At 53.1% G+C, this 23702-nt stretch overlaps 1 protein-coding gene across 2 annotated transcripts; it reads right to left on the bottom strand.

Annotated features, from left to right (window-relative positions):
* Window positions 1-1606: 1606 nt before the first annotated feature.
* On the bottom strand, window positions 1607-13444 carry UBXN6 (UBX domain protein 6). 2 transcript variants are annotated; one of them, XM_082652062.1, is made up of 10 exons: window positions 13233-13444; window positions 9700-9863; window positions 9175-9239; window positions 7993-8121; window positions 4496-4593; window positions 3868-3943; window positions 3079-3163; window positions 2621-2971; window positions 2324-2472; window positions 1607-1757 (listed from the first exon to the last, which is right to left on the bottom strand). In XM_082652062.1, the coding sequence occupies exons 1-10, from the start codon at window positions 13313-13315 to the stop codon at window positions 1632-1634; spliced, it is 1326 nt and encodes a 441-aa protein (XP_082508188.1). In that variant the 5' UTR covers window positions 13316-13444; the 3' UTR covers window positions 1607-1631. The 2 variants fall into 2 exon arrangements, with proteins under 2 accessions (XP_082508188.1, XP_082508189.1); XM_082652063.1 differs by lacking the exon at window positions 13233-13444 and adding an exon at window positions 10705-10883.
* Window positions 13445-23702: the final 10258 nt, after the last annotated feature.

Here is a 23702-nt window from a genome sequence, read left to right as displayed (position 1 = left end):
AGCACCCCAATCCTCCCGGAGGGGTCCCATTCCTCTCCAGCTCTGCACGGGTGGGGCTGACAAGCACCCCAGTTGTGGGGTGAGGACCCTGGCCCCATCCAGGACGAGATGCTGCATGTGGGGTGCAGCTGAGTGCCGGCACAGGGAGAGGACGCAGGTGTGACTCCACCTGTGATGTGACTACCTGCAGCGGTCACGTCGCCTTAAACCGTTTTAGTTGCCACCTGACAATCTGCAGTCGACTCCTAGTGGGAGTCGAGAGCAGGGTATCAAGCCGAGGCAGTGCTGGGTTCCGGAGATGAGGCGGCAAAGGAGGATGGGCCTAGGTCCTGCCCGCACGTGGGAACAGAGCTGCCGGCGGCCCAGGTGGGAGGCAAAGCACGTGTGGCTGACGGCGTTACCAGGGAATTTTGTTTTAATCACATCTGGGGCCTAGATGCTTTAATCTCACAGTGGCCAGAGAACCAGCCACCACTGGCCTCCGTGAAGGCTAGGGGCCACAGCCCGGGGCCAGGCTGCGGGTGAGAGGGAGGGGACGATCCAGATGAGCAGTCAGGAGCAGGGGCTCAGGTGTCTCCCGGCAGAGGTGTGACCGGGGGCGAGTGCCCACACCCTCCAGGCCTTGGTCCCCCTGTCTGTGTTGGCTCCCCACGGCTGCTGCAACAAACCGCCAGACTTGTTCTACCGGCAGTTCTGGGGGGCGGAAGTCCGACAAGGGCCTCACTGGCTCAGAATCAGGTGTCAGCAGGGCTGGTTCCCGCTGGAAGCTCTAGAGGGAATCTGTTTCTGTCCCTCTTCCAGCTGTTGGAGGCCAACCCGAATCCTTGGCACGTGGCCCCTTCCTCCACATCTCCCCATCCCTTTTGTTTTCCTCCACGCATTAGAACTCACCAGGTTAACCCAGGGCCACCTCCCATCTCATCCTCAATCATAGGCCAAGTCCCTGTGTCACATAAAGTAACGCATCCACAGGTCCAGGGAGGAGGATGTGGACATCTGGGGGAGCTTGCCCTGTGGGGCCTGCAAGGCTCCGGGGCCCTGGGAAGCGCTCAGCAGGGCTGGCTCATCAGGCCGGTGGGGACAACAATTAGGAAGGTGCGGGAAGTGAAGAGCTCGCCTCGGACATGAGGGGCTCCTGGGTGCCCAGGTGGCCACAAGGTGTCCGCCTGGCCCCACTTCACCGGGAGCCACGGCCGGGCCTCACCTGCTGGTGGCTCTGCAGAGCTGCCACCCTACACCGCCTCCCACGGCCTCAACTCACCACCGGGAAACTTTATTCAGGTTTAGAATTTTACACACCGTGTCCTGACAGGCCCAGTGTCTCATTCTTGTGCCAGTCACTTCAGGGCTAGCCACAGCCACCGAGGCCACAGCACACGGGGACGGGGCCCGGGCTTCTCTAAGCAGGCTACTAGAGGCTGCCCCATCCAGGTGGCAGTCTCGGCACGCGTCCACGGGCCAACCAGCACCCCTCTCCATGCCTGTGGTACCCGTGGGCAGGAGGAGGTTCCGGAGGAAGCTGGGAGGCCCCGGAGTGGTGGGGGGACCGGGGACGAGGGGAATGTGGAGGAAGCAGGGAGAGAGCATGAGACAGACCCACAGGGGCTGAAGCCAACCTTGCTTTTATTTCATTAGAGCTTCTTGATGGCCGACAGGAGCTCGGGTTTCAGGACAGATGAGTCTGGCTGGACCCCCGCAGCCCTGATGTCTGCTAGCACGGCTGCATCCCACGAGAAGGTCAGGAGGGCCGAGGGCACCTGCAGTGGGGTAAGAAGCCTCAGCCTCGCTCTGGCCTTTATGTGACAGAGCTCTCGCTTCACGTTCAGATCTTCCTGCTGGAGCCGGGACTGCTCCCCGCCACTGACGGCACACCCATGCACTCAGTCCATTCTCATATAACAGGGACTTCTCTGATGATGACCCGGGCTCAGGGACACCCCCTGGCCTGGCTGAAGCCAGCCCAACATTGGGCAGCAGTCAGGACTTCCTGTCCAGGCCTCCCTGAATCAGGGTCTGACCACCCTCCAGCCCCCTCCTACACCCTCCCCAGTAATTCCTTGCATTTTGAATGCCACCTTGGCTCTGCGCCACAGAGGACTCTAACACACTGGGCACATTCCCATTTTGTAGACACAGAGAAGTTACTCAAGATCAGATGGCAAGGAAGTGGAATGGTGGGACTCACACCCAGGGAGCCTGGCCCCAGGACCCCTTCCCCTAATGCCACCTCCAACTGAAGAGCATCCCCCTCCTCGGGGGTTTGTGCTGATTCAACAAGAACCCAGAAAACCCAGTTCCGCTGTGCGGGGAGCCCGTCACTCACCAGCCCGCACTCATTGAAGGCCAGGTTCTCGTCCTCCAACAACTTCTGCCCTCCCAAGGCCAGCAGCTCAAAAGGCAGCCAGTCGATCAGCAAGGCCTCCCGGACAAATGCGTACAGTGCTGCCACCCGCTCCCGGGCGTAGAAGGTCCCTGGCGGGGGGACAAGTGTGGCGCTGGAGCTCGTGGGAGCACCCCTGAGCCCTCGGCCTCCTCCCCCGGGACGAGCTCAGACCAGAGCAGCCTGCTCCTGCCGGTGCACAGTGGACCCCAGGCGGCATCGCCAGCACCCAGCACGCACCCTGGAGGAGGCAGCCGTCGGGGAAGCGCACGCGCAGCAGCGTGTATGTGTACTTGCGCATCTCCCTCTGCTCCTCCCGCTCGCGCATTGCCTTGGTCCGCAGCACGCTCATCCGCTCCACGGCCTCTGACCGCAGCCGCTGCTCTCGCTTGAGCTCCTCCGCCGTGAGGCTGAAGAAGTCCGCAGGCAGGTCGAAATGGGAGGCCAGGGGCGAGGGCCGGAAGACCAGGCGCTGGCGGGCCAGTGTGGCCCTCACGGGCTCGGCGCGCAGCAGCTGCTCCTTGTGCTGCTCCAGGCTCTGGGGCTGGGCCAGGGCGGCCTCGCTCAGCACGTAGAACTCCTCGGGGCCCTCTGGGACACGTGGGATTGTCACTCTGCCGTGGCAGGGAGACCCCCGAGCCGGGCCCCTCCCACCCCTGCCCCTGGGCTCAGCCACGGCCCTTCTCTTTTTCTCTTACCCTGGTCGGGGATCGGAAGCAGCACCTTCTGGAAGCCGATGGCCTCAAAAAACTCGTGGGTCCCTTCCAGGCAGTTAATGCGCTCCTGAGAGCGGAGCCAGAGGTCATGCGGGACCCTTGAGGCCTCCTCGTGCCCCACCGGCCTCACTGCCCACCCCGCCCTTCTGGCCCAGAGTCCCCAGTCTCAGAGCGGCCGCTGCCCCTGGACAGGATGAACCCCCAAAGCTGTCTGCAGGGGTGAGCTCACAGAGGGCCTGGGATCCCAAAAGGTCAACACCAGGGTGAAGGAGGCTGAAGAGCCAAAGGACAGTGGAGGCTGGGAGTCCCCAGAAGCGGGGGAGGCAGGCCCTGGGATGCTGGATGTGGGTGGGGACCCCCAGGAGAGAGCGGGGCCCCGCCAGCTGCACGGGTACCACGGGCCAGAGTGCTAGGACCCTGCGATTTCTCCACAGAAACCAAAAGTCTGCGTTTGCGTGAAAAATCTCCCCAGTGCCGATGTGTTCCCAGCTAATTCAAAGAAAAGTCGAGTCACGCCGTGGGTTGGTGGCGAGAGCAGACAGCGTATGCGTACTGTGCTCGTCCTGCGCTCACGAAGCCCTCCCTCCCCGCCTGGCACCTTCTGCCCAACTCAACTCCCAAGCCCTGCAGGGGCCCTTCTGCAGCCGGCTCTGGCCGCCACTGGCTGGCTGCAGCCCAGCTGCTCCCACCGCCAGCCTGGGTCCTGGGTGGCCTCACAGGCCCGGCCACGCTGGCCACCCCAGGCTAAGTCACTCTGGTGGCAGCCCTCACCTGGAACACCTTGTTCTGAAGCTTGATCTTCCGGTACTTCTCCTCCTCAGGATGCAGGTGGATGTTGTCCAGGTACCTGGGCAGACAGGGGAGAGCAGCTCAGAGCCACACCGGCTCGTGCTAAGAGTGACCCCTGGGAAGGCTGCCGTCACACCCTGTACACCCCATAGAGCCCAACCCCTGGTGCCCCAGACACTGGGCCTCCTCCTCGGTCCTGCCTCCCCCTGAGGGCACCAAGGAGCCACCGTGGTGGGGGTGGAGCAGGCAGAGCCAGAGCTGATGGGTCCCCAGAGCCGGCTTGGGGGTTGCTGAGCAACAGACTTCTGGCCCCGCCCCCGACCTGCTCCCATCAGAGGAGTTGGCGCCGGTGAGACCCTGCCTGCTTCACATTCTTCTGATGATCCCAAAGGGAAGCCAGGGTTGGGAACCCCCGATTCAGTAAACCTCTTCATTCTAAACACTGGTAAACTGAGGCCCAGAGAGGCCAAGGCCCTTCCCCAAGGGCGAGGGGGAGTGAAGGGTGGGGCCTGGCCTCACTCCCAGGGCCGTGCTCCCTCTGGGGCCCCTCAGCCGATCGCGATGGAGGCCCAGGAGCTGGCACCCCAGTGGGAGGGGGCCACCCACTCACCTGGCGATGGTGTCCACGCCCAGCTTCACCCGGTCCCGGTCCTTGTTGAACGTGTGGATCTTCATGATGGAGGCGGCCACTGGGTCGGTGGAAAAGTGCTGGGAGGAGGGAGGAAAGCTGAGTCAGAAAGCGTCCACCTCAGGGCCTGGAGGCCATGCCAGCCAAGCAGCCAGGTCTCAGCACTCAGGTGGCAGCAGTGACACCGGTGACAAAAGTAAGAACTGTCTCACAGCAGGCCCTAGCGTGGGACGGAAGCAAATTCAACAGCAGAAAAAGGAGGAGGAAAACCCTTTTGATGACTCCAGCCTGGGGCCTCAGCCCTGTCCTCACGTCTAGGGAAAAGGGGGCGATGGCAGCCCAGGTTACGCCACCCCTCGGGTCGGCGTGACACAGACCTTTGCCTACCGCTCTGGCTTTGGCGCCCAACGCCAACACTGAGTGCCACCAAGGGCGCAGCAGCTGAGTGCCTGGGACCCGCCAGCCACCGCGGACCTGCCGTCCCTCCTCATCCCCCATCCCTACGAGGGACGTTCTAGAAACAGACGGAGGTGGCAGAGACAGGACGCAAAAGAGGTCTGTGACCTGTGGCTGCCTGATCACTCCTGGGGGAGGCAAGATAGTGGAGACATCACTGACCGGTCCCCATGGGACCCTGCGAACAGCACCCCAGCGAGGAGAGGCTGAGAATGGAAAACTAAGGCGAGGGGCAAGACTGGGCAGCAGATCTGCTCACGCTCTGGACAGCCACTGCACACGGCCACACCGTATGGTGGTGTTTCTCTGCAGCCCCAGAAAGTCACTAGTTACATGGCGAGTGGGGCTGGCACCCGCATCAGCCCCAAAGTCATTTGCTCTGCCTGGATAATGGTGGGGGTGGGGCCTCCCTGGCGGTCCAGTGGTTAAAACTCCGTGCTTCCACTGCAGGGGCCACGGGTTTGATCCCTGGTCGGGGAAGTTCCACATGCCGCAAGGTGTGGCCAAAAAGAAAAAAAAAATGGTGGGGGTGAACAGCTGGGTCACCAGAGGTGATGAATCAAGAGCACAGAAGACCTGGCCCCCTCAGATCTACCCCTGGGCAGCCCTGCAGAAGCCCAGCCACAGCTCCTGGAAGGCAGCTGTGGGGCTTCCACCCTGCCCCAGCTACCTTCCCTCAGCTACACTGGGGTGAGCCTTCAGCAGCCACACTGTGTCACTTAGTTGTCTGATCTGAACTGGGCCAGCTCTCCTGGGAACTTCAAATTGGGACCCAGCCCAGTCTGCCAGTAAGTTGCCAGGGTAGGACAAAAATATGTGGAAGGGCAGAGAAATCGGGTCTGCAAAGAAGCAGCAGTAAGATGGGGGGCATTCTCAGGACAAGGCTGAGCCAGGCTGACCGCCCCCTACTCCAGCCTCCTCAGGACAAGCACACCCACCCACCCAGGGAAGAGTTGCAGCTCCAAATGCTGTTCTCAGATGTTCCCAGGCAGCCTGCAGCCTCGTTTAAATTAGGACCAGGGCGCACGAACGGACAAGGGGACAAAAGAACAGACACATCCCGAAAGGAACCGAATCCATGTAGGGATTTACTTTGTGATAATGGAAGATTTCACGGTGGCCAAAAAACAGGTGTTTCAATAAATGAGGATTGGGGAAAACTGGATAACTATCCGGAAAAAAAAAAAGGAATAACACTAGTTCCATGCGTCCTGTTCTACACAGGTATAATTCTAGTGGGATCAAAGCTTTAAACATTAAACACAGCAAACAACAAAAGGCAAAACAGAAAAGTACTAGAAAAACCATGGAAGAGTTGTTTTAATCCTGAAGTGGGGAAGGCCTTCCTAAGTAGGTCACAAAACCCAGAAGCCATAAAATAAGACTGACACATTGAATTACATAGAGATTAAAAATTTCTACATGGCCATATGACCATAAGCCAACTCTAAAAAGTAAACAACTGGAGAAAAATATTCACAACTCAGATCATAGGCAAAAGGCTAGTTTTTCCTAATATGTAAAGAGTGCCTACAAATCAATAAGAAAAAAAAAACACCACCCAACACAAAAATGGGCAAAGGATGCATTCTCATATGAAAACACAGCCAACCTAAGCCTAAAAAAGGAAACGCAAACTAAAACTATGCTGAGATATTATTTTTACCAATCAGTTTGGGTAAAGACAAAAAATGTTTGGTAACCCACAGTGACAACAGGGGACAGGGAAATGGGTATTTTCTCACACACTGCTGGGTGAGTGTGAATCAGGACAACCCACATGGAGGTTCATCTGGTGACAACTCTCCAAAGCCCTACACGCTGTCCTCTGTCCCAGCAACTCTGCTTCTGGAATGGAGCCTACAGCTCAAAGTGGTGTACAGACAAGGTTTTCATCATAAATATTGTCCTCACTAGCAAAAGACTGGAAACTTCCTACGCGCTTATCAACACCAACACGGGGTTGGTTAAAGAGTCAGGGAACAATTTGCCGTGAGTCATCACGCAGTCACTGTGGAGAATGCAGGCTTTCTAACCGCTCAGAAAAAAACAGAGAGGCGTGAGAGAGCCAATGGGGTAAAAATGTTAGCAACTGGCAAATGTGAGTAAGGTGGGCAGAATGACATATATATTTGTGACCTGATCCCTGGAACCTGGGAGTATGTTATGGGTCAGGGGGTGTGGAGGTGACAGATGGAGTTAAGGCTGCTGCTCAGTGGACCTTAAAATAGGGGGATTAGAGATTAGCTTGGATTAGCCAGGTGAGCCCAATGGAATCACAAGGGCCCTTAAAAGGGGGAAGAGAGAGACAGAGAAGCAGAGAGATGGCAGCTGGGAAAGACCTGGCCTGGCACCGCTGGCTGTGAAGACAGAGAAGGAGCCATGGAGTACAGACAGCCTGACTCCCCCTAGGGCTCCCAGAAGGCACACTGCCCTGCGGCCAACTTGAGTGTGGCCCCGTGAGACCCAAGGCCCACTTCTGATTTCCCGAATTATAAGAGGCATGCTGTCTGGAGGCACCAAGTTCGTAGTAATCTGTCAGAACAGTAATAGGTCACTCCCACCCTGATTAAAGGATGTTCACGTGTTCTTTTTGTTCTCCTTGCGATTTTTCTTTAGGTTTGAAATTATTTCCAAATACAGAGTTTCAAGGGGAAAAAAAATGTGGAAGTTCTTTCTGCACTGATATAATACCTAGCAGTTTCCACGTCAGGCGTGAACGGTACGTTACCTTTTACGTAAAACAAACACACAGCACGTGTGGCAGATATAGACGTATCGGTGGTTTGTACATATTTGGAGCATCTCTGAAAAGGGGCCTAGACTACTTACAGCTGCTGCCTCAGGGAGAATGGCCGCGAGGTGAGTGGGAGGCGGCTTTTCCCCGCCTACCCTTCTGTATCTTGAATTCTGTCCCTCAGGTAAGCATTCTCTCTTTAGAGAGGTTAGAACAGAACCACAGCATATGCTCTGTGCCACCCGGGCTCCCGGGGGGTGGCTCTTGCACCGGGGCCGGCACTCACCGACAGAATGGCCTCTCTGATGCAGGCGTCCCGCTGGTCCTTCCTCAGGATGGCCCCTGTGAGCGGGCAGGTGAAGTACACTCCGGGCACTGCCAGGGGGGTCGAGCCCTCCTCTTTGGGCTTGGGCGCCTGGGAGGATGGGTGAGCGTGTCTGAGCCTAGACTGTGGACAGAGGCCACCCCGAGCCGCCCGAGTGCCACAGTCCTGAGAGCATGACCCTGGGAGCCAGACATCCTGGTCCCAATGCTGTCCCCTCTGCCTATTAGCCATGGGACACCGTGGCCCAGTGGCCAAGCCCCTCTGAGCCTGTCTTCTGGTCTGTAAGATGTCCTTGAGGGACCACCTCAGAATTCAACAAGGTAAGGAACGGAAAGTGTGGAGCAGCTCCGGACACGGTGTAAGTGCTGAATTGATCATTCCTGCTCTTCCCGCCCCCCTACCTGGTGAGGGAGGGGCTTTGGTGGGAGAGTGAGGAGTCACGGTGACCTGGACGAGTCCCAGCCTTGCTCTGGGCTTCAATTCCTAGGTAATATCCAGGGTCCGTTCCATTCTGAAATTCAGTGAGGCCTCACAGGTGGTGCTGCTCAGAACACCCTTTCTGCCAAGTTCTCCTTTGAGGCCTGCCTCCTCCAGGAAGGCCTCCCTGACTACACCAGTCTCCATGGTGCCCTCCTGTATCTGAGGAAGGCAGCAGAGGGCAGTGCTAAGGCTAAGGGCTTTGGACTCAGACAGACTGGGTTCCAGTCCTGCCCTTGCTGGTTTCGAAGTGCATGACCAAGGGCACCAGGCCTCACCTCTCTGAACCTCAGTTTTCTCTTCTGAAAAGTGGGAACTGTAACAGCACCTACCCTCATGGGGTTACAGGGGAGGGAGGGGACTTAACGGAGGTGCAGTCCCTCCCCCAGGGCCTGGGCCTGGTGTCATTAGATGCCAAGCACACAGGTCCCAGATGACACCGCCCTAAACCACGGGGATCCCCAGCGTCCTGAGGCCAGAGATGACCTCGATCCACCCCGATGTCCTTTCTGCATCTCTCCAGCACCAGATGCTTACCGCCCAGGGCTGGGCACCAATCAGACCAAACACAGAAGAGAGCCCAAGCGGGCACTCTAAGGGCTCCCAGCCCCCCCACCCGCCCCAGGCCACCCCTTGGGTGTCATGCTGCCATCGTGATGCTTTTACCGGGTTGGTCCCTGGGGCCTCCGGGCTCCCACTGACAGTCGCTTCAGCTTGAAGTTCCTTTCTCACTGGAGGGAGAGGCAGGGACGGGTCAGTGTGTGAGCCAGGCACACCATTCTCCGGCATGGACCCTCGTGTGGGTCAAATTCGAGTCCTTCCAGCTCAAGGTCCTCCCAGCCCGCCAACCTCTCCATGCCCCCAGGCTGCGCCAGGCCACCGTGCTCCCCCCCTCCTCTGAGTCCCAACCCTCCCCCCCCCGCAACCTCCCTGACATCCATGCCACCCAGACCACAGCAGCCCCCCTTGGCCTTTCCACCTGAATGGCCCCTTTGTGGACTGGCTCACAGCTGTGATTTAAACCCTCCTCCCACCCCGAGTCGCTGGCTATGAAATTATTTTCAGCCAGAGCCAAGCACAGGACCTGGAACGCATGAAAAGTCAAGGATCAGCCTCAAGGACAGAGGGGCAGAGGCCCGCTCCACCGCCCCCCGTCCCCACCCTTGTGGCCCAAGGACGGCCGAGGCTCACCCTGGCTCCGGATGGACTCCTGTGACGTGGGGCCCCGCGCCCTGGGCTGCTTCTGCTCGAGCCGGGCCAGGGCCGCCGCGGCCGCCATCTGCGCCTCATCGGTAGGTCCCTGGCGGGGCTGCCGGAGCGCCGGCTTGCTGGGCTTTTCTCTGGGGGCCTTCTCCCTAAGGAGATGCGGAGGGACCGTGAGGTGACGTGGGGGCAGACAGAAGAGCTTTTGTCCCTCTCCCACTTCTGCTCCTGCCCCAGCAGACAGACATGGGCCTCTGCCCCAGGGGTCACCACGGCCACCAGACGGGTCTAACGCAGACGGAGGAGCCTCGGGAGGCATTTGGTGACTCTGCTCCCCGCCCTGCCTGCCACTTTGGACAAATCCTGCACTGGCCTGGGCCTCGGAGTCATCATCTGTCAGGCGAGGTAAGAGCACACCTACCGTCCGCAGGGGCTGATGCTCTTCGCCCCCTTCCCTGAGCGAGAGGCTCCACCCGTACTGTCTACGAGGGTGAGACATGGAGGCTTCATCTACTGAGCACCTCACCTACTGTGTGCCAGACAGCACACCAGGAGCTAGCTGTCGCTCAGCGCGTCTATTACGCATGGCAACGTCCCTCCCAGCGAGCGCTCCAGACGCCCTTTCACAAGCCCCAGAGGGTCACGGAAGCTCGGGCAGCGGGCCAGGCCGCACGCAGGCCCTGCGTGGAGTGTGTTACAAGGGTCTGGTTTAGGGACTTCCCTGGTGGTCCCGTGGTTAGGACTTGGTGCTGTCACTGCCGTGGGCTCGGGTTTGATCCCTGGTCAGGGAACTAAGATCCGGCATGCTGCGCAGCAAGGCCAAAAAAAACCCCAAACAAACAAAGATCTGGTTTAATCTCCCGTCCACCCTGGGAAGTAGGCAGGGTGATCAACCCATGGGATGGGCAGCCTCCTAACCCAACCTAGCTCGAGAACGACCTGGCCTTGACGTTCCAGCAGAGATGGCCTTCTTCCCACCAGGGTCTGACTCACCTGCCTCACCCTCCTCCTTTCCTCAGGACGCTCTCCCGATGCCAGTAGTTGGAATCATCTCTGCTATATCTCTAGAACCTTCTCAGGAGCCAAGGCTCTGAGTTCATGGCCCTCATGCTTCCCGCTCTGCTCAGACACCCGGGCAGCCCTCTTTTCTTGTCCCCAGGCCTCTGGGAGCTTCCTGCCCATCCCGGCCCCTCTCTCCAGCCCTCCCAACAGCTGAGAGTTTCAGGTCGAAGAAAAGACAAGTCACGTAGTGCCACCTTAGCCCCCATCTTTCCATAAAAACGCCATTTTTCCAAGACCCCTCACTCACCCGCTTCATGGCTCCTCTGGGCAGCCAGAGGGATCCTTCTAAAACCCAGTCACTCCTCTGCACAAAGCCCTCTCATCCCATGCAGGACAGAATCCTGCAGCCTCCGCACACTACAGGCCAGGCCCTTCACAACCTGCCCCTTTCCCTTGTTCACTCCTATCTAAACTCCCTCCTGTTCTTCACACAGACCCAACCTCCTACGACAGGACCTTTGCACATTCTGTGCCTTCTGCCTGGAGTGTTCTGCCTGGGAGGGACAGGCACCGCTTCAAGTAAGAGTGTGTGTGTGTGTGTGTGTGTGTGTGTGTGTGTGTGTGTGTGTGTGTGTGTGTGTGTGTGTGTGTGTGTGTGTGTGTGTGTGTGTGTGTGTGTGTGTGTGTGTGTGTGTGTGTGTGTGTGACAGAAACAGAGAGACGGGTTGATTTCCACACGGCTGAGTCTCACCTCATCCAGCTCTCGCTCAAAAGTCGCCTCCTCAGAGAGGCATTCCCAGACCACCTAACAGTCACCCACATGGCTCACTCTCTGGACCCTGTTTATTTTTCTTCAGGGCTGATCTTTCATCGTTTATGTATTGTTCTACTTGTCCACCTCTCCCCACTACAACGTGAGCCCTGAGAGGGCAGGGATTTTCATGCCGTAACAGTGCTGGACACACACCCTCGCACGCACCCTGAGTCTCCAGTCCGGCTCCAGGCACATCACAGAAGCTTGGATCTCCATGTGACTCCCCTCTCCTGTCCTCCCAGGCCTCCAGTCTGACACAGCCATCAGCCCCCACCTCCTTCCTGTCACACACAGTCCAGCTGCACCAGCCCCCCACCTCCACCCACTACTTGATGAACAAATGAATGGACCCCCTTGTCTGGCCCACGGCTCTCCCTGGGCCCCTCTTAAGGTGGCCTCCTATCCCTGTCACCGCCCCAGGCTCCCAGGACCTGCACTTCCCTCCCGTACTCATGGATCTGACCCTCATGGGCCTCGTTTGTCCCACTACCCCTTTGTCCCCTCCCAAGAACCCCAGGGGCCCCCAATCCTCGTGACAGATGCCCTCATGTCCTTGCCACGCACCCACTCTCCCTCACCCACCCCCACTACCTCATGATGCCCTCACCACCCCTTCCTGCCTCCCTGCCTCTCCTCTGACCCCCTCCCAGCCCCGACCTCTTCACAATCCCTTCCATTATGCCTCACAGACCCCTCCCCAGGCTGACCTCTTTCTTCAGTCACTCCCCATCCTAAACCCCCTCGGGTCCCCCAGCCCCCTCTGTAGCTCCTGGTAGCAGCCCCAGCCCCTCCTGAACTCCCTCTTCTCATCCCGTCCCCCCCAGTGGAGCCTCCTTCTCAGCCCACCGGCCCTCAGTCTGGCATCCTCACCTGCTCCAGCTCTTCACTACCCTCTGCACAGCACTGGCCCCTCACACCTGCCCATGGAGTCTCCAGTGTGGCCCCAGGCCCTTCTCTTCTCCAAGTCCTCCCCAGATAAGTCACAGAGGCCTGGAAATGCAGGCCACCTCCCCTCCCCTCCCAGGTCACCCTCGGAACCTCCAGACCACTCAGCCATCACCCACGAGGCCCCCCACCTCTTTCCGGTAGCAGACTCCCCCAGCTCCCCATCTCCACCCACCTGCCTCCCTTCTCCTCCCAGACCTTCCTCAGCCCCTCACAGCACCCACCACCCACCCAGTTCACCCGCACCTCCCAAGTCCCTGACCACACTTCCAACAACACCTCAGGCTCCCTGGCCTTCCAGATCCTCAACCCATCCTCCCTCCTGCTCCAGAACCAAGGCCCAGACCCCTATCGCCACAGAATCTAAGCCTCACGACTTTTTGCGACCCCAGCTCTACCTGTTTCTCCAGGCTCAGTCCCCAATCTCTGGTCACCTAGATTCCCCCAAACCCTATGCGATGCCTCTTTTGGGCCCCTTCTCCGCATCCCCGGCCTCTTCCTTACCGCCCGCCCTAACCCCCTAGGGTCTCTCCAGGGACCCCCCCTCACTTCCTGCAGCCCCGCCCCCTCCTGCCCCGCCCCCGGAGGCCTCCCCTCTCCCCTACTCCCACTCCCTCCCTCTTGCCCCGCCCCCCAGGTTTCTCCCCACGCTCTGACTCTCTGCAGCCCCTCCCCGCCTCTCGTCTTCACTGGCCTCCCCGCCCCTCCCCCTCCGCTGATCTCCGCCCCCGGGCCTCAAGCTTCAGCGCCTGTCACGCACCCCACCGACTCCGTGAGCTTCTGCCCGGGCCCCGCACTCTTGAACTTGACGTCGGCCTTGATCTCTTGGAAGAATTTCTTCATGGTAGCGGCGGGCCCGGCGGCGGGGGCCGCGGGGGGAGGGGGGCGCAGGGGCCAGTAAGGGAGGGGCCGGTAGGAGGCAACAACCGGAAAGAAAATACTGGGCCGCCGGAAGTTCCGCCTTCCCGTGGGCAGCCCACGTGACAATCAGTCAGGCTCCGCTTTCTAGATCTCCGAGCCTTGCTGGCCCGGAGTGAGCGCTCTGTACTGTCGGGCCGCGTCTCGGTGGTTCCCCTGGACTCTGTTGCCAGGGGCAACGAGGGCGCTTCCTGCGGGAGGCTGTGCTTGGGCGCCTTCCACCGCGTTCCCGAAGGAGTGAGTGACAGGAGAGGGAGGGACAGACCTACGACCCCACGGAGAAAGCGCTGGCCTTGTCCGTTTCCCTCCTCAAGAACCATCCCTGGCTCCCCGGCGGTTACGTGATAAGGTTCCAACTCAATGTGGGGGCATTCAAGGTCCCCACAAGCCAACCCGGTGGTCCGCCCTAGTAGTCCCCCACGCACACAGTGTGGGAGAGAATGAAGAGAATGCACAGAGCTGGGGCTTGGGGACCCACGATGGCGGACCCCAAGGGGTTTAAATTAAGCAGATCGGGAGATTATCCTCAGAGCATTGACGAAGTTTAAGGAAGAATGGAAGAACCTGGTGCCGCCCAAACTTTAACCTTCCTGAATTTCAGTTTCCTATCTATGAAATGGGGATAAGAATAGCACCTGCTGGACTGCCCTGGCGGCGCAGTGGTTAAGAATCCGCCTGCCAATGCAGGGGACACGGGTTCCAGCCCTGGTCTGGGAAGATCCCACATGCCGTGGAGCAACTAAGCCCGTGTGCCACAACTACTGAGCCTGTGCTCTAGAGCCCGTGAGCCACACTGCTGAGCCCGCGTGCCACAACTACTGCAGCCTGCATGCCTAGAGCCTGTGCTCCGCAACAAAGAGAAGCCACCGCAGTGAGAAGGCCGCACACCGCAACAAAGAGTAGCCCTCGCTTGCCGCAACTAGAGAAAGCCCGCGCACAGCAACAAAGACCCAATGCAGCCAATAAAGAAAGAAAAGAAAAAAAAGAATCCGCCTGCCAATGCAGAGACACAGGTTCGATCCCTGGTCTGGGAAGATCCCACATGCCGCAGAGCAACTAAGCCCATGCACCACAACTACTGAAGCCCGTGCACCTAGAGCCCATGCTCTGCAACAAGAGAAACCACCGCCATGAGAAGCCGGCACCACCGCAAGGATAAGTAGCCCCTGCTCGCCGCAACTAGAGAAAGCCCACGCGCAGCAACAAAGACCCAACACAGCAAAAAAAAAAAAAAAGACAATTGAATTAAGCCTCTATGTCTAATTTATGGGAATTACAAGGGATAGACAAAGAATAAAACAGCCTCACAAGGGAATTCCCTGGCCGTCCAGTGGTTAGGACTTGGCACTTTCACTGCTGAGGGCCCGGGTTCAATCCCTGGTTGGGAAAATAAGATCCCACAAGCCGAGTGGCATGCCCCGTCCCCCGCCAAAAAAAAAGAAAAGAAAAAAAAACCAGCCTCATGAGGAGATAGGCAAATCCAGACTGTGAGACATCCTCCAAGCCGACTGACCTGTTTGCTCTAGAACATCAACGTTGTGAAAAATAAACAAAATTCTAATTAAAAGGGATTAGAAGAATATAATCTTTACTTGTAGTGCAAGAACCTTGATTTGATCCCTGTTAAGAAAAAAAGCTGCAAAAACTTCTTAGAACAATGAAGAAAATTAGAAATGGACTGAATATTAAATAATATCTTGGCATAAGTATGAATTTTCTTTGCTGTGATAAAAGTATCGCACTTATGAAATAAAACGTCCCTATTAGGAAATGCTGAAGTATTTAGGGGTGAAGGGTCATGATGGATGTATGAAACTTTCAAATGTTTAAAAACAAATACATATATATTCACACACATATATAAAGCACATATGGAAAAATGTTAACAATTGTTGAATATAGGTGTAAGGTTGTGGTGCTTTTAAAATATGTCCATAAAATCTTTGATGCTCCTACTTTCCAAAGGTGGAGCCTAATTCCCCTCCCCTTGAATGTGGGCTGGACTTGGTGACTCACTGTTTTTTTTTTGTTTTTTTTTTTTGTGAATGGCAAAGAGGGTTGCTCTTTATTTGACTTTCTCAAAGGCTCCAGTATGCTCAGTAAAGTTTCAGCTCATTCTGGGATGGAAGGAAAGGAACAGTGCGGACTAAATGTAGCATAATGTGACAAATATGACATAATGCTTGTTCAGTGGTATCCTTTGTTTTCATGGTTTGAGATAGAGAAAACTAATTAAGTGGCTGAATTTGGACAGGAATCCAGGTCTCTTAACTCTCCATGAAGAAAATAGTCTTTTTTTTCCTCACTATACAATACTATTTGGACAACAGAGAAAAAAGTTTTTTCCTAAGCCACGGAGACTTAAGTTTGGCAATGTGTCAAAATCATGATCCGATGTTAGATCTCAAAGCTGGAAGTAAGTTTTTGTTTTTTAGCTCTTTAATTTTTGAAATGGCAAGTTACCTTTATAGGTTGGGACAGTATCCAGCTTCCCTTTTTTAACTTGTCTCTCCGAAGGCCGAGCTATTGCCACACGCTGCACTTTATAAGAATTAAGATCCCGTTTGTAGGTAATACCAAGATCAATCTCCCCCTGCTTTGGTTTATATTCTTCTGGTGCATGGCGAGGCTGTTTGACTATTTCATAAGGACGATAATCCGACTTAAATGTTGTTATTCCTTCCATTTTACGACGATATGCTCGAAATTCTTGCCTGGGCTTCAGACTCTGATGTGGAAGAACATTGCCATACATAGGATATGTTTCCAAATATTCAGCCGCAGGTACAAATCTGACACAGACACCAGGTCCTCATGCTCCCGGCTCGCGGGGTTGGCTCCACAGCTCCTGCGCACCCGCAGCTTCTGCGACTCCACCGCGCCGGCCTCAGTCGAGGCAACCGCGGGGGCCCGGGGCGCCGCCGTCGGGGCAAAGGTCGTGCGTCCCCAGGTGACTCACTTTTAACAAATGGAATTGGGCGGAAGTGATAGCGTGCAGCTTCTAGACTAGATCATAAAAGACACTGCGTCTTCCTCCTTGCTCTTGCATTTGAATGACTCAGTCTGGGGGAAGCCAGCTGCCATGTGGTGATGATGCCCAAGCAGTGATGTGAGGAGGTCCATGCTATGAGGATCTGAGGCCTGCAGCCCATAGCCATGGGGGGGAGCTGACACGGAAGTGGCTCCTCCAGCCCCCGTTGAGCTTTCAGATGATGTAGCCTTGGCTGATATCTTGACTGCAGTCTCATAAAAGACCCTGAGCCAGAACCCCCCAGATCCCTGACCCTCTGAATCTGCATGACATAATAAATGTTTGTTTGTTTGTTTTTTTGTTTTGGCTGCACAGCATGGCATGTGGGATCTTAGTTCCCCAACCAGGGATCGAACCCACGCCCCCTGTGTTGGAAGCGCAGAGTCTTAACCACTGGACTGCCAGGGAAGTCCCAAAGGTTTGTTGATTCAAGCAACTAAATTTTGAGGTAATTTGTTAGGCAGCAGTAGCTAACTAATAGAAGAATGTACTGTGTTCATTGTGCTACCCTTTTCATCTATTCTAAATGTTTGAAATATTGAAAATTAAAGTTTAGTACTGTGAAATAAAGGCTCATATCCCTTATATTCTCAAATGAAGATAACAGACTAACCCAAAATCACACAGCCAGACAATGGCAGAAAGCCACCCCTTTCCCTGAGAGTAAAGTGCTGTCAGACTACTCTGTCTGGCATTCAACGTCAGGAGGCTCCTGAGGCTCTAAGAAGCCTCATCTCTTGTCACCACCCACTTTGCCCTCTCTGCCTTAGCTACCTGGCACTATTCATCGCTTATTACCTCCAGACCTTTGTCCAGGCAGTCACCTCTGCTGGAAGAGACCTGTCCCCAATCTGTCTAAAGTAGTCCTCTTCCTCCAGGTAGGCCTCCCTGACTACCTTCCTCATGCTGGATGTAGTCTACTCTGAGCTCCCAAAGCACCTCCCTCTTATAGCAATCATTGGTAATATTTGCTGAGTGCTCTTTACGTGCCCATATTCTGTATGTCATCTTCACAATCTTCACAGCATCTCTGTTTATAAATCAAACAGTGTTAGGACTCCCATTTTACAGATGAGTAAACTAAGTTCTGGAGAAATCAAATTGCTTGCTCAAGGTCACCCAGCTTTTACATGGCTTTTGATTTTTGTGTTCCAAGATATCCCGCAGTTGCAGAAAAAACTTCTCCTATATTTTCTTCAAAAAGCTTTGTAGTGGAATTCCCTGGCGGTCCAGTGGTTAGGACTCTGCACTCTCACTGCCAAGGGCCCGGGTTTGATCCCTGGTCAGGGAACTAAAATTCCAGTAGCCGTGTGGCTCAGCCAAAAATTTTTTTTAAATAATAATTTAAAAAAAGCTTTGCAGTTTAATTTTTACATTTAGGTATGTGATTAACTTTAAGATTTCTTTCTGTGCGTGTGTATGATATAAGGTAGGGGTCAAGGTTGTTTTTATGTATTCATGTGGCTGTTTAGTTTTCCTAGAGAAATAGGACTTCAACTCTATAGGGTCCTTTTTTTTTTTTTTTTTTTTGCGGTACGCGGGCCTCTCACTGTTGTGGCCTCTCCCGTTGCGAAGCACAGGCTCCGGACGCTCAGGCTCAGCGGCCATGGCTCATGGGCCCAGCCGCTCTGCGGCATGTGGGATCTTCCCGGACCGGGGCACGATCCCGTGTCCCCTGCATCGGCAGGCGGACTCTCAACCACTGCTCCACCAGGGAAGCCCCTTTATTTTTTTTTTTAAGATTTTTTTTTTTTGATGTGGACCATTCTTAAAGTCTGTATTGAATTTGTTACAATATTGCTTCTGTTTTATGTTTTGGTTTTTTGGCCCTGAGGCATGTGGGATCTTAGCTCCCTGACCAGGGATCGAACCTGCACCCCTTGCATTGGAAGGAGAAGTCTCAACATCTGGACCACCAGGGAAGTCCCTATAGGGTCCATACTTTTAATCCCTGTGGTCAGCGGAATAGTGCTCCCTAAAAATGACCATGCCTTAATCCTGAGAACCTGTGAATATGGTGACATTTGTGGCAAAAGAGATGCTGCAGATGTCACTAAATCAAGGACCTTGAGATGCGGACATCATCCTGGATTCTTTGGATGGGCCCCACGAAGTCACAGGGTCCTTATAAGAAGGAGGCAGGAGGGTCAGAGAAGATGCAATGACCACAACAGTATGAGAGGGACGTGATTTGCTATTGCAGCTTTGAAGATGGAGGAAGAAGCCACAAGCCAAGGAACGCAGGCGGCTTCTAGGAACTGGAAAAGGCAAGGAAACTGATTCTCCCCTCAAGCCTCCAGAAGGAGTGCAATTCTGCCTATATTTGGATTTTAGCCCAGTGAGACCTATTTGGGTCTTCTGACCTCCAGAATGGTCAAAATAGATTTGCATTGTTTTAAACCACTAAGTTTGTAGTAATCTGTTACAAAAGCAATAGGAAATGAATACAACCCCTAGACTAAATAACCCTAGGAAACAAGTACTGATATTTCTCACCAATTTATAGGGGAGGTTGCAAAGTTCTGGATGGACTTGTTCATATCCCCGCAGCTTGCAGAGGGATGATTCAAACCCAAGACCATCAGACCCCAATCACACTTCAGTGGGTGCTTCTTGAACCATAATGCAAACTCAAATCCCATGGGGAGCTTGTTTATGTATTTTTAAAAATATTTATTTATTTTATTAACTTATTTTGGCTGCGCTGGGTCTTAGTTGCAGCACGTGGGATCTTTGTTGCAGCATGCAGGATCTTTAGTCGGAGCATGCGGACTTCTTAGTTGCAGGATCGAACCCAGGCCCCCTGCCATGGGAGCGCCGAGTCTTACCCAGTGGACCACCAGGCAAGTCCTGGGAGGTTATTTAAAGGCAGATTTTGTTGCCTCTGGTCTTGAGAGGGGCTGCGATTCTGAATTTCTGACAATACCCTCCTGGGGAGAATGAATGAGGCAGGAATGAATGAATAAATGTTACCCTCACAGCTCAGGTAAGGAGAAGCTCTGGGTCAAATGTCCAACACTCCCAGATTCCAATCCCCTGGTTCTATCCCTCTGCCTCAGTTTCCTTATCTGGAAAGCAGGGGTGAAAAATAACAACTGACGTGGGAATGAAATTAACCATGTTAAATGTTTACTATATGTGACTTGGAACATAGTAGCTGCTCAATAAATCTTAGTTATTATTCTACTTGGGTAAGTGGGCAGTAAATATTTGTTAATCAGAGGATTGAGGGACTTCCCTGGTGGTCCAGTGGTTAAGACTCTGCACTCCCAATGCAGGGGGCCCAGGTTCGATCCCTGGTCGGGGAAGTAGATCCCGCATGCCACAACTAAGACGCAGCACAGCCTAAATAAATAAGTAAATATTTTTTAAAAAAATGATAGGATTGAAAGCTGATGGCCCAGGCTGTAAAGTGGAGATCAAGCCTGCAGCACACAGTAGGTGCTCAGGTCACGTGCTGATTAGAAGGAGACGTTCCATGCAGTTCTTGGAGCAGGGCAGCACCTTCCCCACCTTGTCTCCTCCAGCCAGGTGCCAGGCACCATCTCTCAGGGAACAGGAAGCAAAGTCACCTCCCCAGGTGATGACTAATGGCCCAGCCGTTGGCTTCAGTGGCCTCTGATTTGGCGGGAAGGCATGGCTCCTCTCCCAGCTCAGGCTGCCACTTTGGGGGAGCCCTCTTAACCCTCTTGGGGAACTCTGCCCTCTGGCTTCCATCAGAGCCTGATCTTTTTTCAGCTGCTCGACATAGCTCAGTCTCTGGTTTTCTGCACTGGCTCAAGGTCTGGGGGAGAAGTTTGCACTGAATCAGGAGGGCCCTGCAGGTGGGAACCCAGAGAAGTGGCATTCTTGCCCTCGGAAGGACTGGATGTATGACCTCAGGCAAGGCATGCCCCTCTCTGGGCCTCAGTATCCCCATCTGTACCCTGGCCTAGGCCAGACCCCTCTGCACCAAGTTCCTCATTTATTGTGCAACTTCTACCTCATGTGAGGGTGCCAGATTTAGCAAATAAAAATACGGAATGCCCAGTTAGATCTGTATTTCAGATACAAATACTTTATTGTTTTATATATATAATTTAAATTTACAGGGAATTCCATGGTAGTCCAGTGGCTAGGACTTGGTGCTTTCACTGCTGGGGCCCGGGTTCAATCCCTGGTCAGGAAACTAAGATCCCGCATGCTCAGTGGCTCAGCCAAAAAAAAAAAAAAAAAAAAAAAAATTACAAACTTAACCATTTGGAAAAGAACTATGTATCAGATATTGTTATTTCATGATATATGCATTATTATTTATTTTTATTGTGATAAAACATATATAACACATTAACCATTTAAACTATTTTTAAGTGCACAGCTCAGTAGCATTAAGTACATTCACACTGTTGTGCAACCATCCCCACCATCCGTCTCCAGAACTTTCTCATCTTCCCAAACTGAAACTCTGTCCCCATGAAACACTGACTCTCCATCCCCTCCCCCAGCCCCTGGTCCCACCATTCTACTTCCTGTCTCTATGAATTTAACTCCTCTGGGGACCTCCTATAAGTGGACTCATACAGTATTTGTCCTTTTGTGACTAGTCTATTTCACTGAGCATAATGGCCTCAGGGTTCATCCATGTTGTAGAATGTGTAATAAATACTTTTTTAGTATAGGTATGTCACAAATATTGCATGGAACATACTTACCCTAAAAAAGTATTTGTTACATATCTACAATTCAGATTTAACTGGTAATCCTGAATTTTATCTGGCAATGTTACCTACAGCCTTTCTTCACACAGCAGCCTAAGGAATCTTTTTTATTTTTATTTTATTTATTTTTTAAAATAAATTTATTTATTGTATTTATTTTATTTTTGGATGCATTGGGTCTTTGTTTCTGCGTGCGGGCTTCCTCTAGTTGCCGCAAGTGAGGGATACTCGTCGTTGCGGTGCGCGGGCTTCTCATTGTGATGGCTTCTCTTGTTGCGGAGAACAGGCTCTAGGCGCGTAGGCTTCAGTAGTTGTGGCACGCGGGCTCTAGAGCACAGGCTCAGTAATTGTGGCGCACGGGCTTAGTTGCTCCGCGGCATGTGCGATCTTCCCGGACTAGGGCTCGAACCCATGTCCCCTTCATTGGCAGGCGGATTCTTAACCACTGAGCCATCAGGGAAGCCCCAGGAATCTTTTTAAAAACAGCTTTATAGATATATCATTTACATACCCTAAAATTCACCTTTTTTAAGTGTACAATTCAATGAATTTTACTATATATTTACAGAGCTCTAGGACCATCACCACAATCTAGTTTTAGAACATAGGGTGATTTTCCATCACCTAAAGAAACCTCATACTCCTTTGAAGTCACTCTAGATTCCTACCTTCAGCTCAAAGCAAATACTGATCTACTTTCTGTCTTGAAAATTTTACCTTTTTGGGACATTCTATCAAATGTCATATGATGTTGGAATCATAGAGTATGTGATCTTATGTCTGGCTTTTTTCACCGAGTATAATGTTTTGGAAGTTAATCCCTGTTGTAGTGTGTATCGATCCTTCGTTTCTTTCACTTGCTGAAGAGTCAGCAGTAAAATTCATCATCAGGATATACCACATTTGGTTTATCCATTTATCCATAGATGGCCATTTGGGTTATTTCCCCTTTTTGGTTTTTGTGAATAATGCTGTTATGACTATTAGTTGTATAAGTTTTGGTGTGGATGTTTGTTTTCATTTCTCTTGGGTAGATACATAGAGTTGGAATTACTGGTTCATATGGTAAGTCTTTGTTTAACTTTGTAAAAAAACCCCTGCCTTTTTGAGATGTATTTCACATGCATAAGGATGTTTCTTGAGATTAAAGTATTATCGCTGTACCCTGTGATCCAATCCCTCCAGGGTTTTTTTCCCCAAGAAGTTAAAATAAAACCCAAGCGTGTTACTGATATTCACAAGGCATATGATAGGTCCTTAACGGACCTTTTTGCTATCCGCTCTGCCCTAAATGCCCTCCCAGGGCCCACCTCCCTACCTGGACCTATTTCTAGTCATCTTTGAACTCTCTGGTTAAACTACTATCTCCTCCAGAAAATACTTCTGTTCCCCCAAGATAGACGAAGTCTCTGGCATTACTCAGCTTTTTTTTTTTTCTTTTTCCTTTTTTTAAAAAATTGAAGTATAGTTGATTGACAATGTTGTGTTAATTTCTGCTGTACATAAAGTGATTCAGTTATACATATACATACGTTATTTTTTATGTTCTTTTCCGTTATGGTTCATCACAGGATGTTGAATATACTTCCCCGTGCTATAAAGTAGGACCTTGTTGTTTTATTCAGCTCTTTCTTCTTCTTTTTTAAATAAATTTATTTATTTTATTTATTTATTATTTCTGGCTGCGTTGGGTCTTTGTTGCTACTCTACGTTGCGCTGCATGGGCTTCTCACTGCAGTGCCTTCTCTTGTTGCGGAGCATTGGCTCTAGGCACACGGGCTTCAGTAGTTGTGGCATGCTGGCTCAGTAGTTGTGGAGCCCAGGCTTATTTGCTCCGCTGCATGTGGGATCTTCGCGGACCACGGCTCGAACCCGTGCCCCCTGTATTGGCAGGCGTATTCTTAACCACTGCGCCACCAGGGAAGCCCAATTCAGCTCTTTCTTAAGCATCCTATTTTACTCAGAGTTCCTTCCCTGGGTCTTAATTACAAAGAAATTAACATTTCTTTGCCCTGCTAGACGTTGGATACTTCAGGAGCCGGAGTAACAGCACCTAAGTACTTCCAGTATTTCCTGCTGCCAGGCACAGTTTCCAGCGCCTTAGGGGCGGTGATGTCATTTAATCCTTACTCCCCTATAAGATCTGTACCATTATAAGTCCCGTTTTACAGGTTGGCAGACTGAGGCAGAGGTTACATAACTTGGCCAGGCAGTGCTCAATACATTTTTCTCGACTGAATTAGTATGTATATTGGGTATTTTGTGGCTCTGGCATATGGTGCTCAATAAACTTGTCGTGAGTGAAGAAATAAGTGTTTTGTGAATTTTTTGGCTGTTTATCCTCAGACCCCCACATGACCAGTCCCTACCCCTAAGCCCCGCCCCCTCGAGCAGGCAACGGCGCGTCCCTATTTTGAGTTGAACCTTGTCTCTTGCGATATCCAATGGTGGACAGCCGCTTAAGCCTTTCCTCCTGTGGTAGCTAATGCCGGTTCTCTACCTTGAGCCGCTCCTCTCGTGGTACCCAATGCCCTTCAGCTCTATATTATGCCCCTCCTCACAGGAGCGGGAGGCTATCAATGAC

The sequence above is a fragment of the Grampus griseus genome, assembly GCF_964374135.1.
Source record: "Grampus griseus genome assembly, chromosome: 3".
NCBI classification, from domain to species: Eukaryota; Metazoa; Chordata; class Mammalia; order Artiodactyla; family Delphinidae; genus Grampus; species Grampus griseus.
Note: the sequence above shows the minus strand (reverse complement) of the source record. Positions and strands in the feature narration are given on the sequence as shown.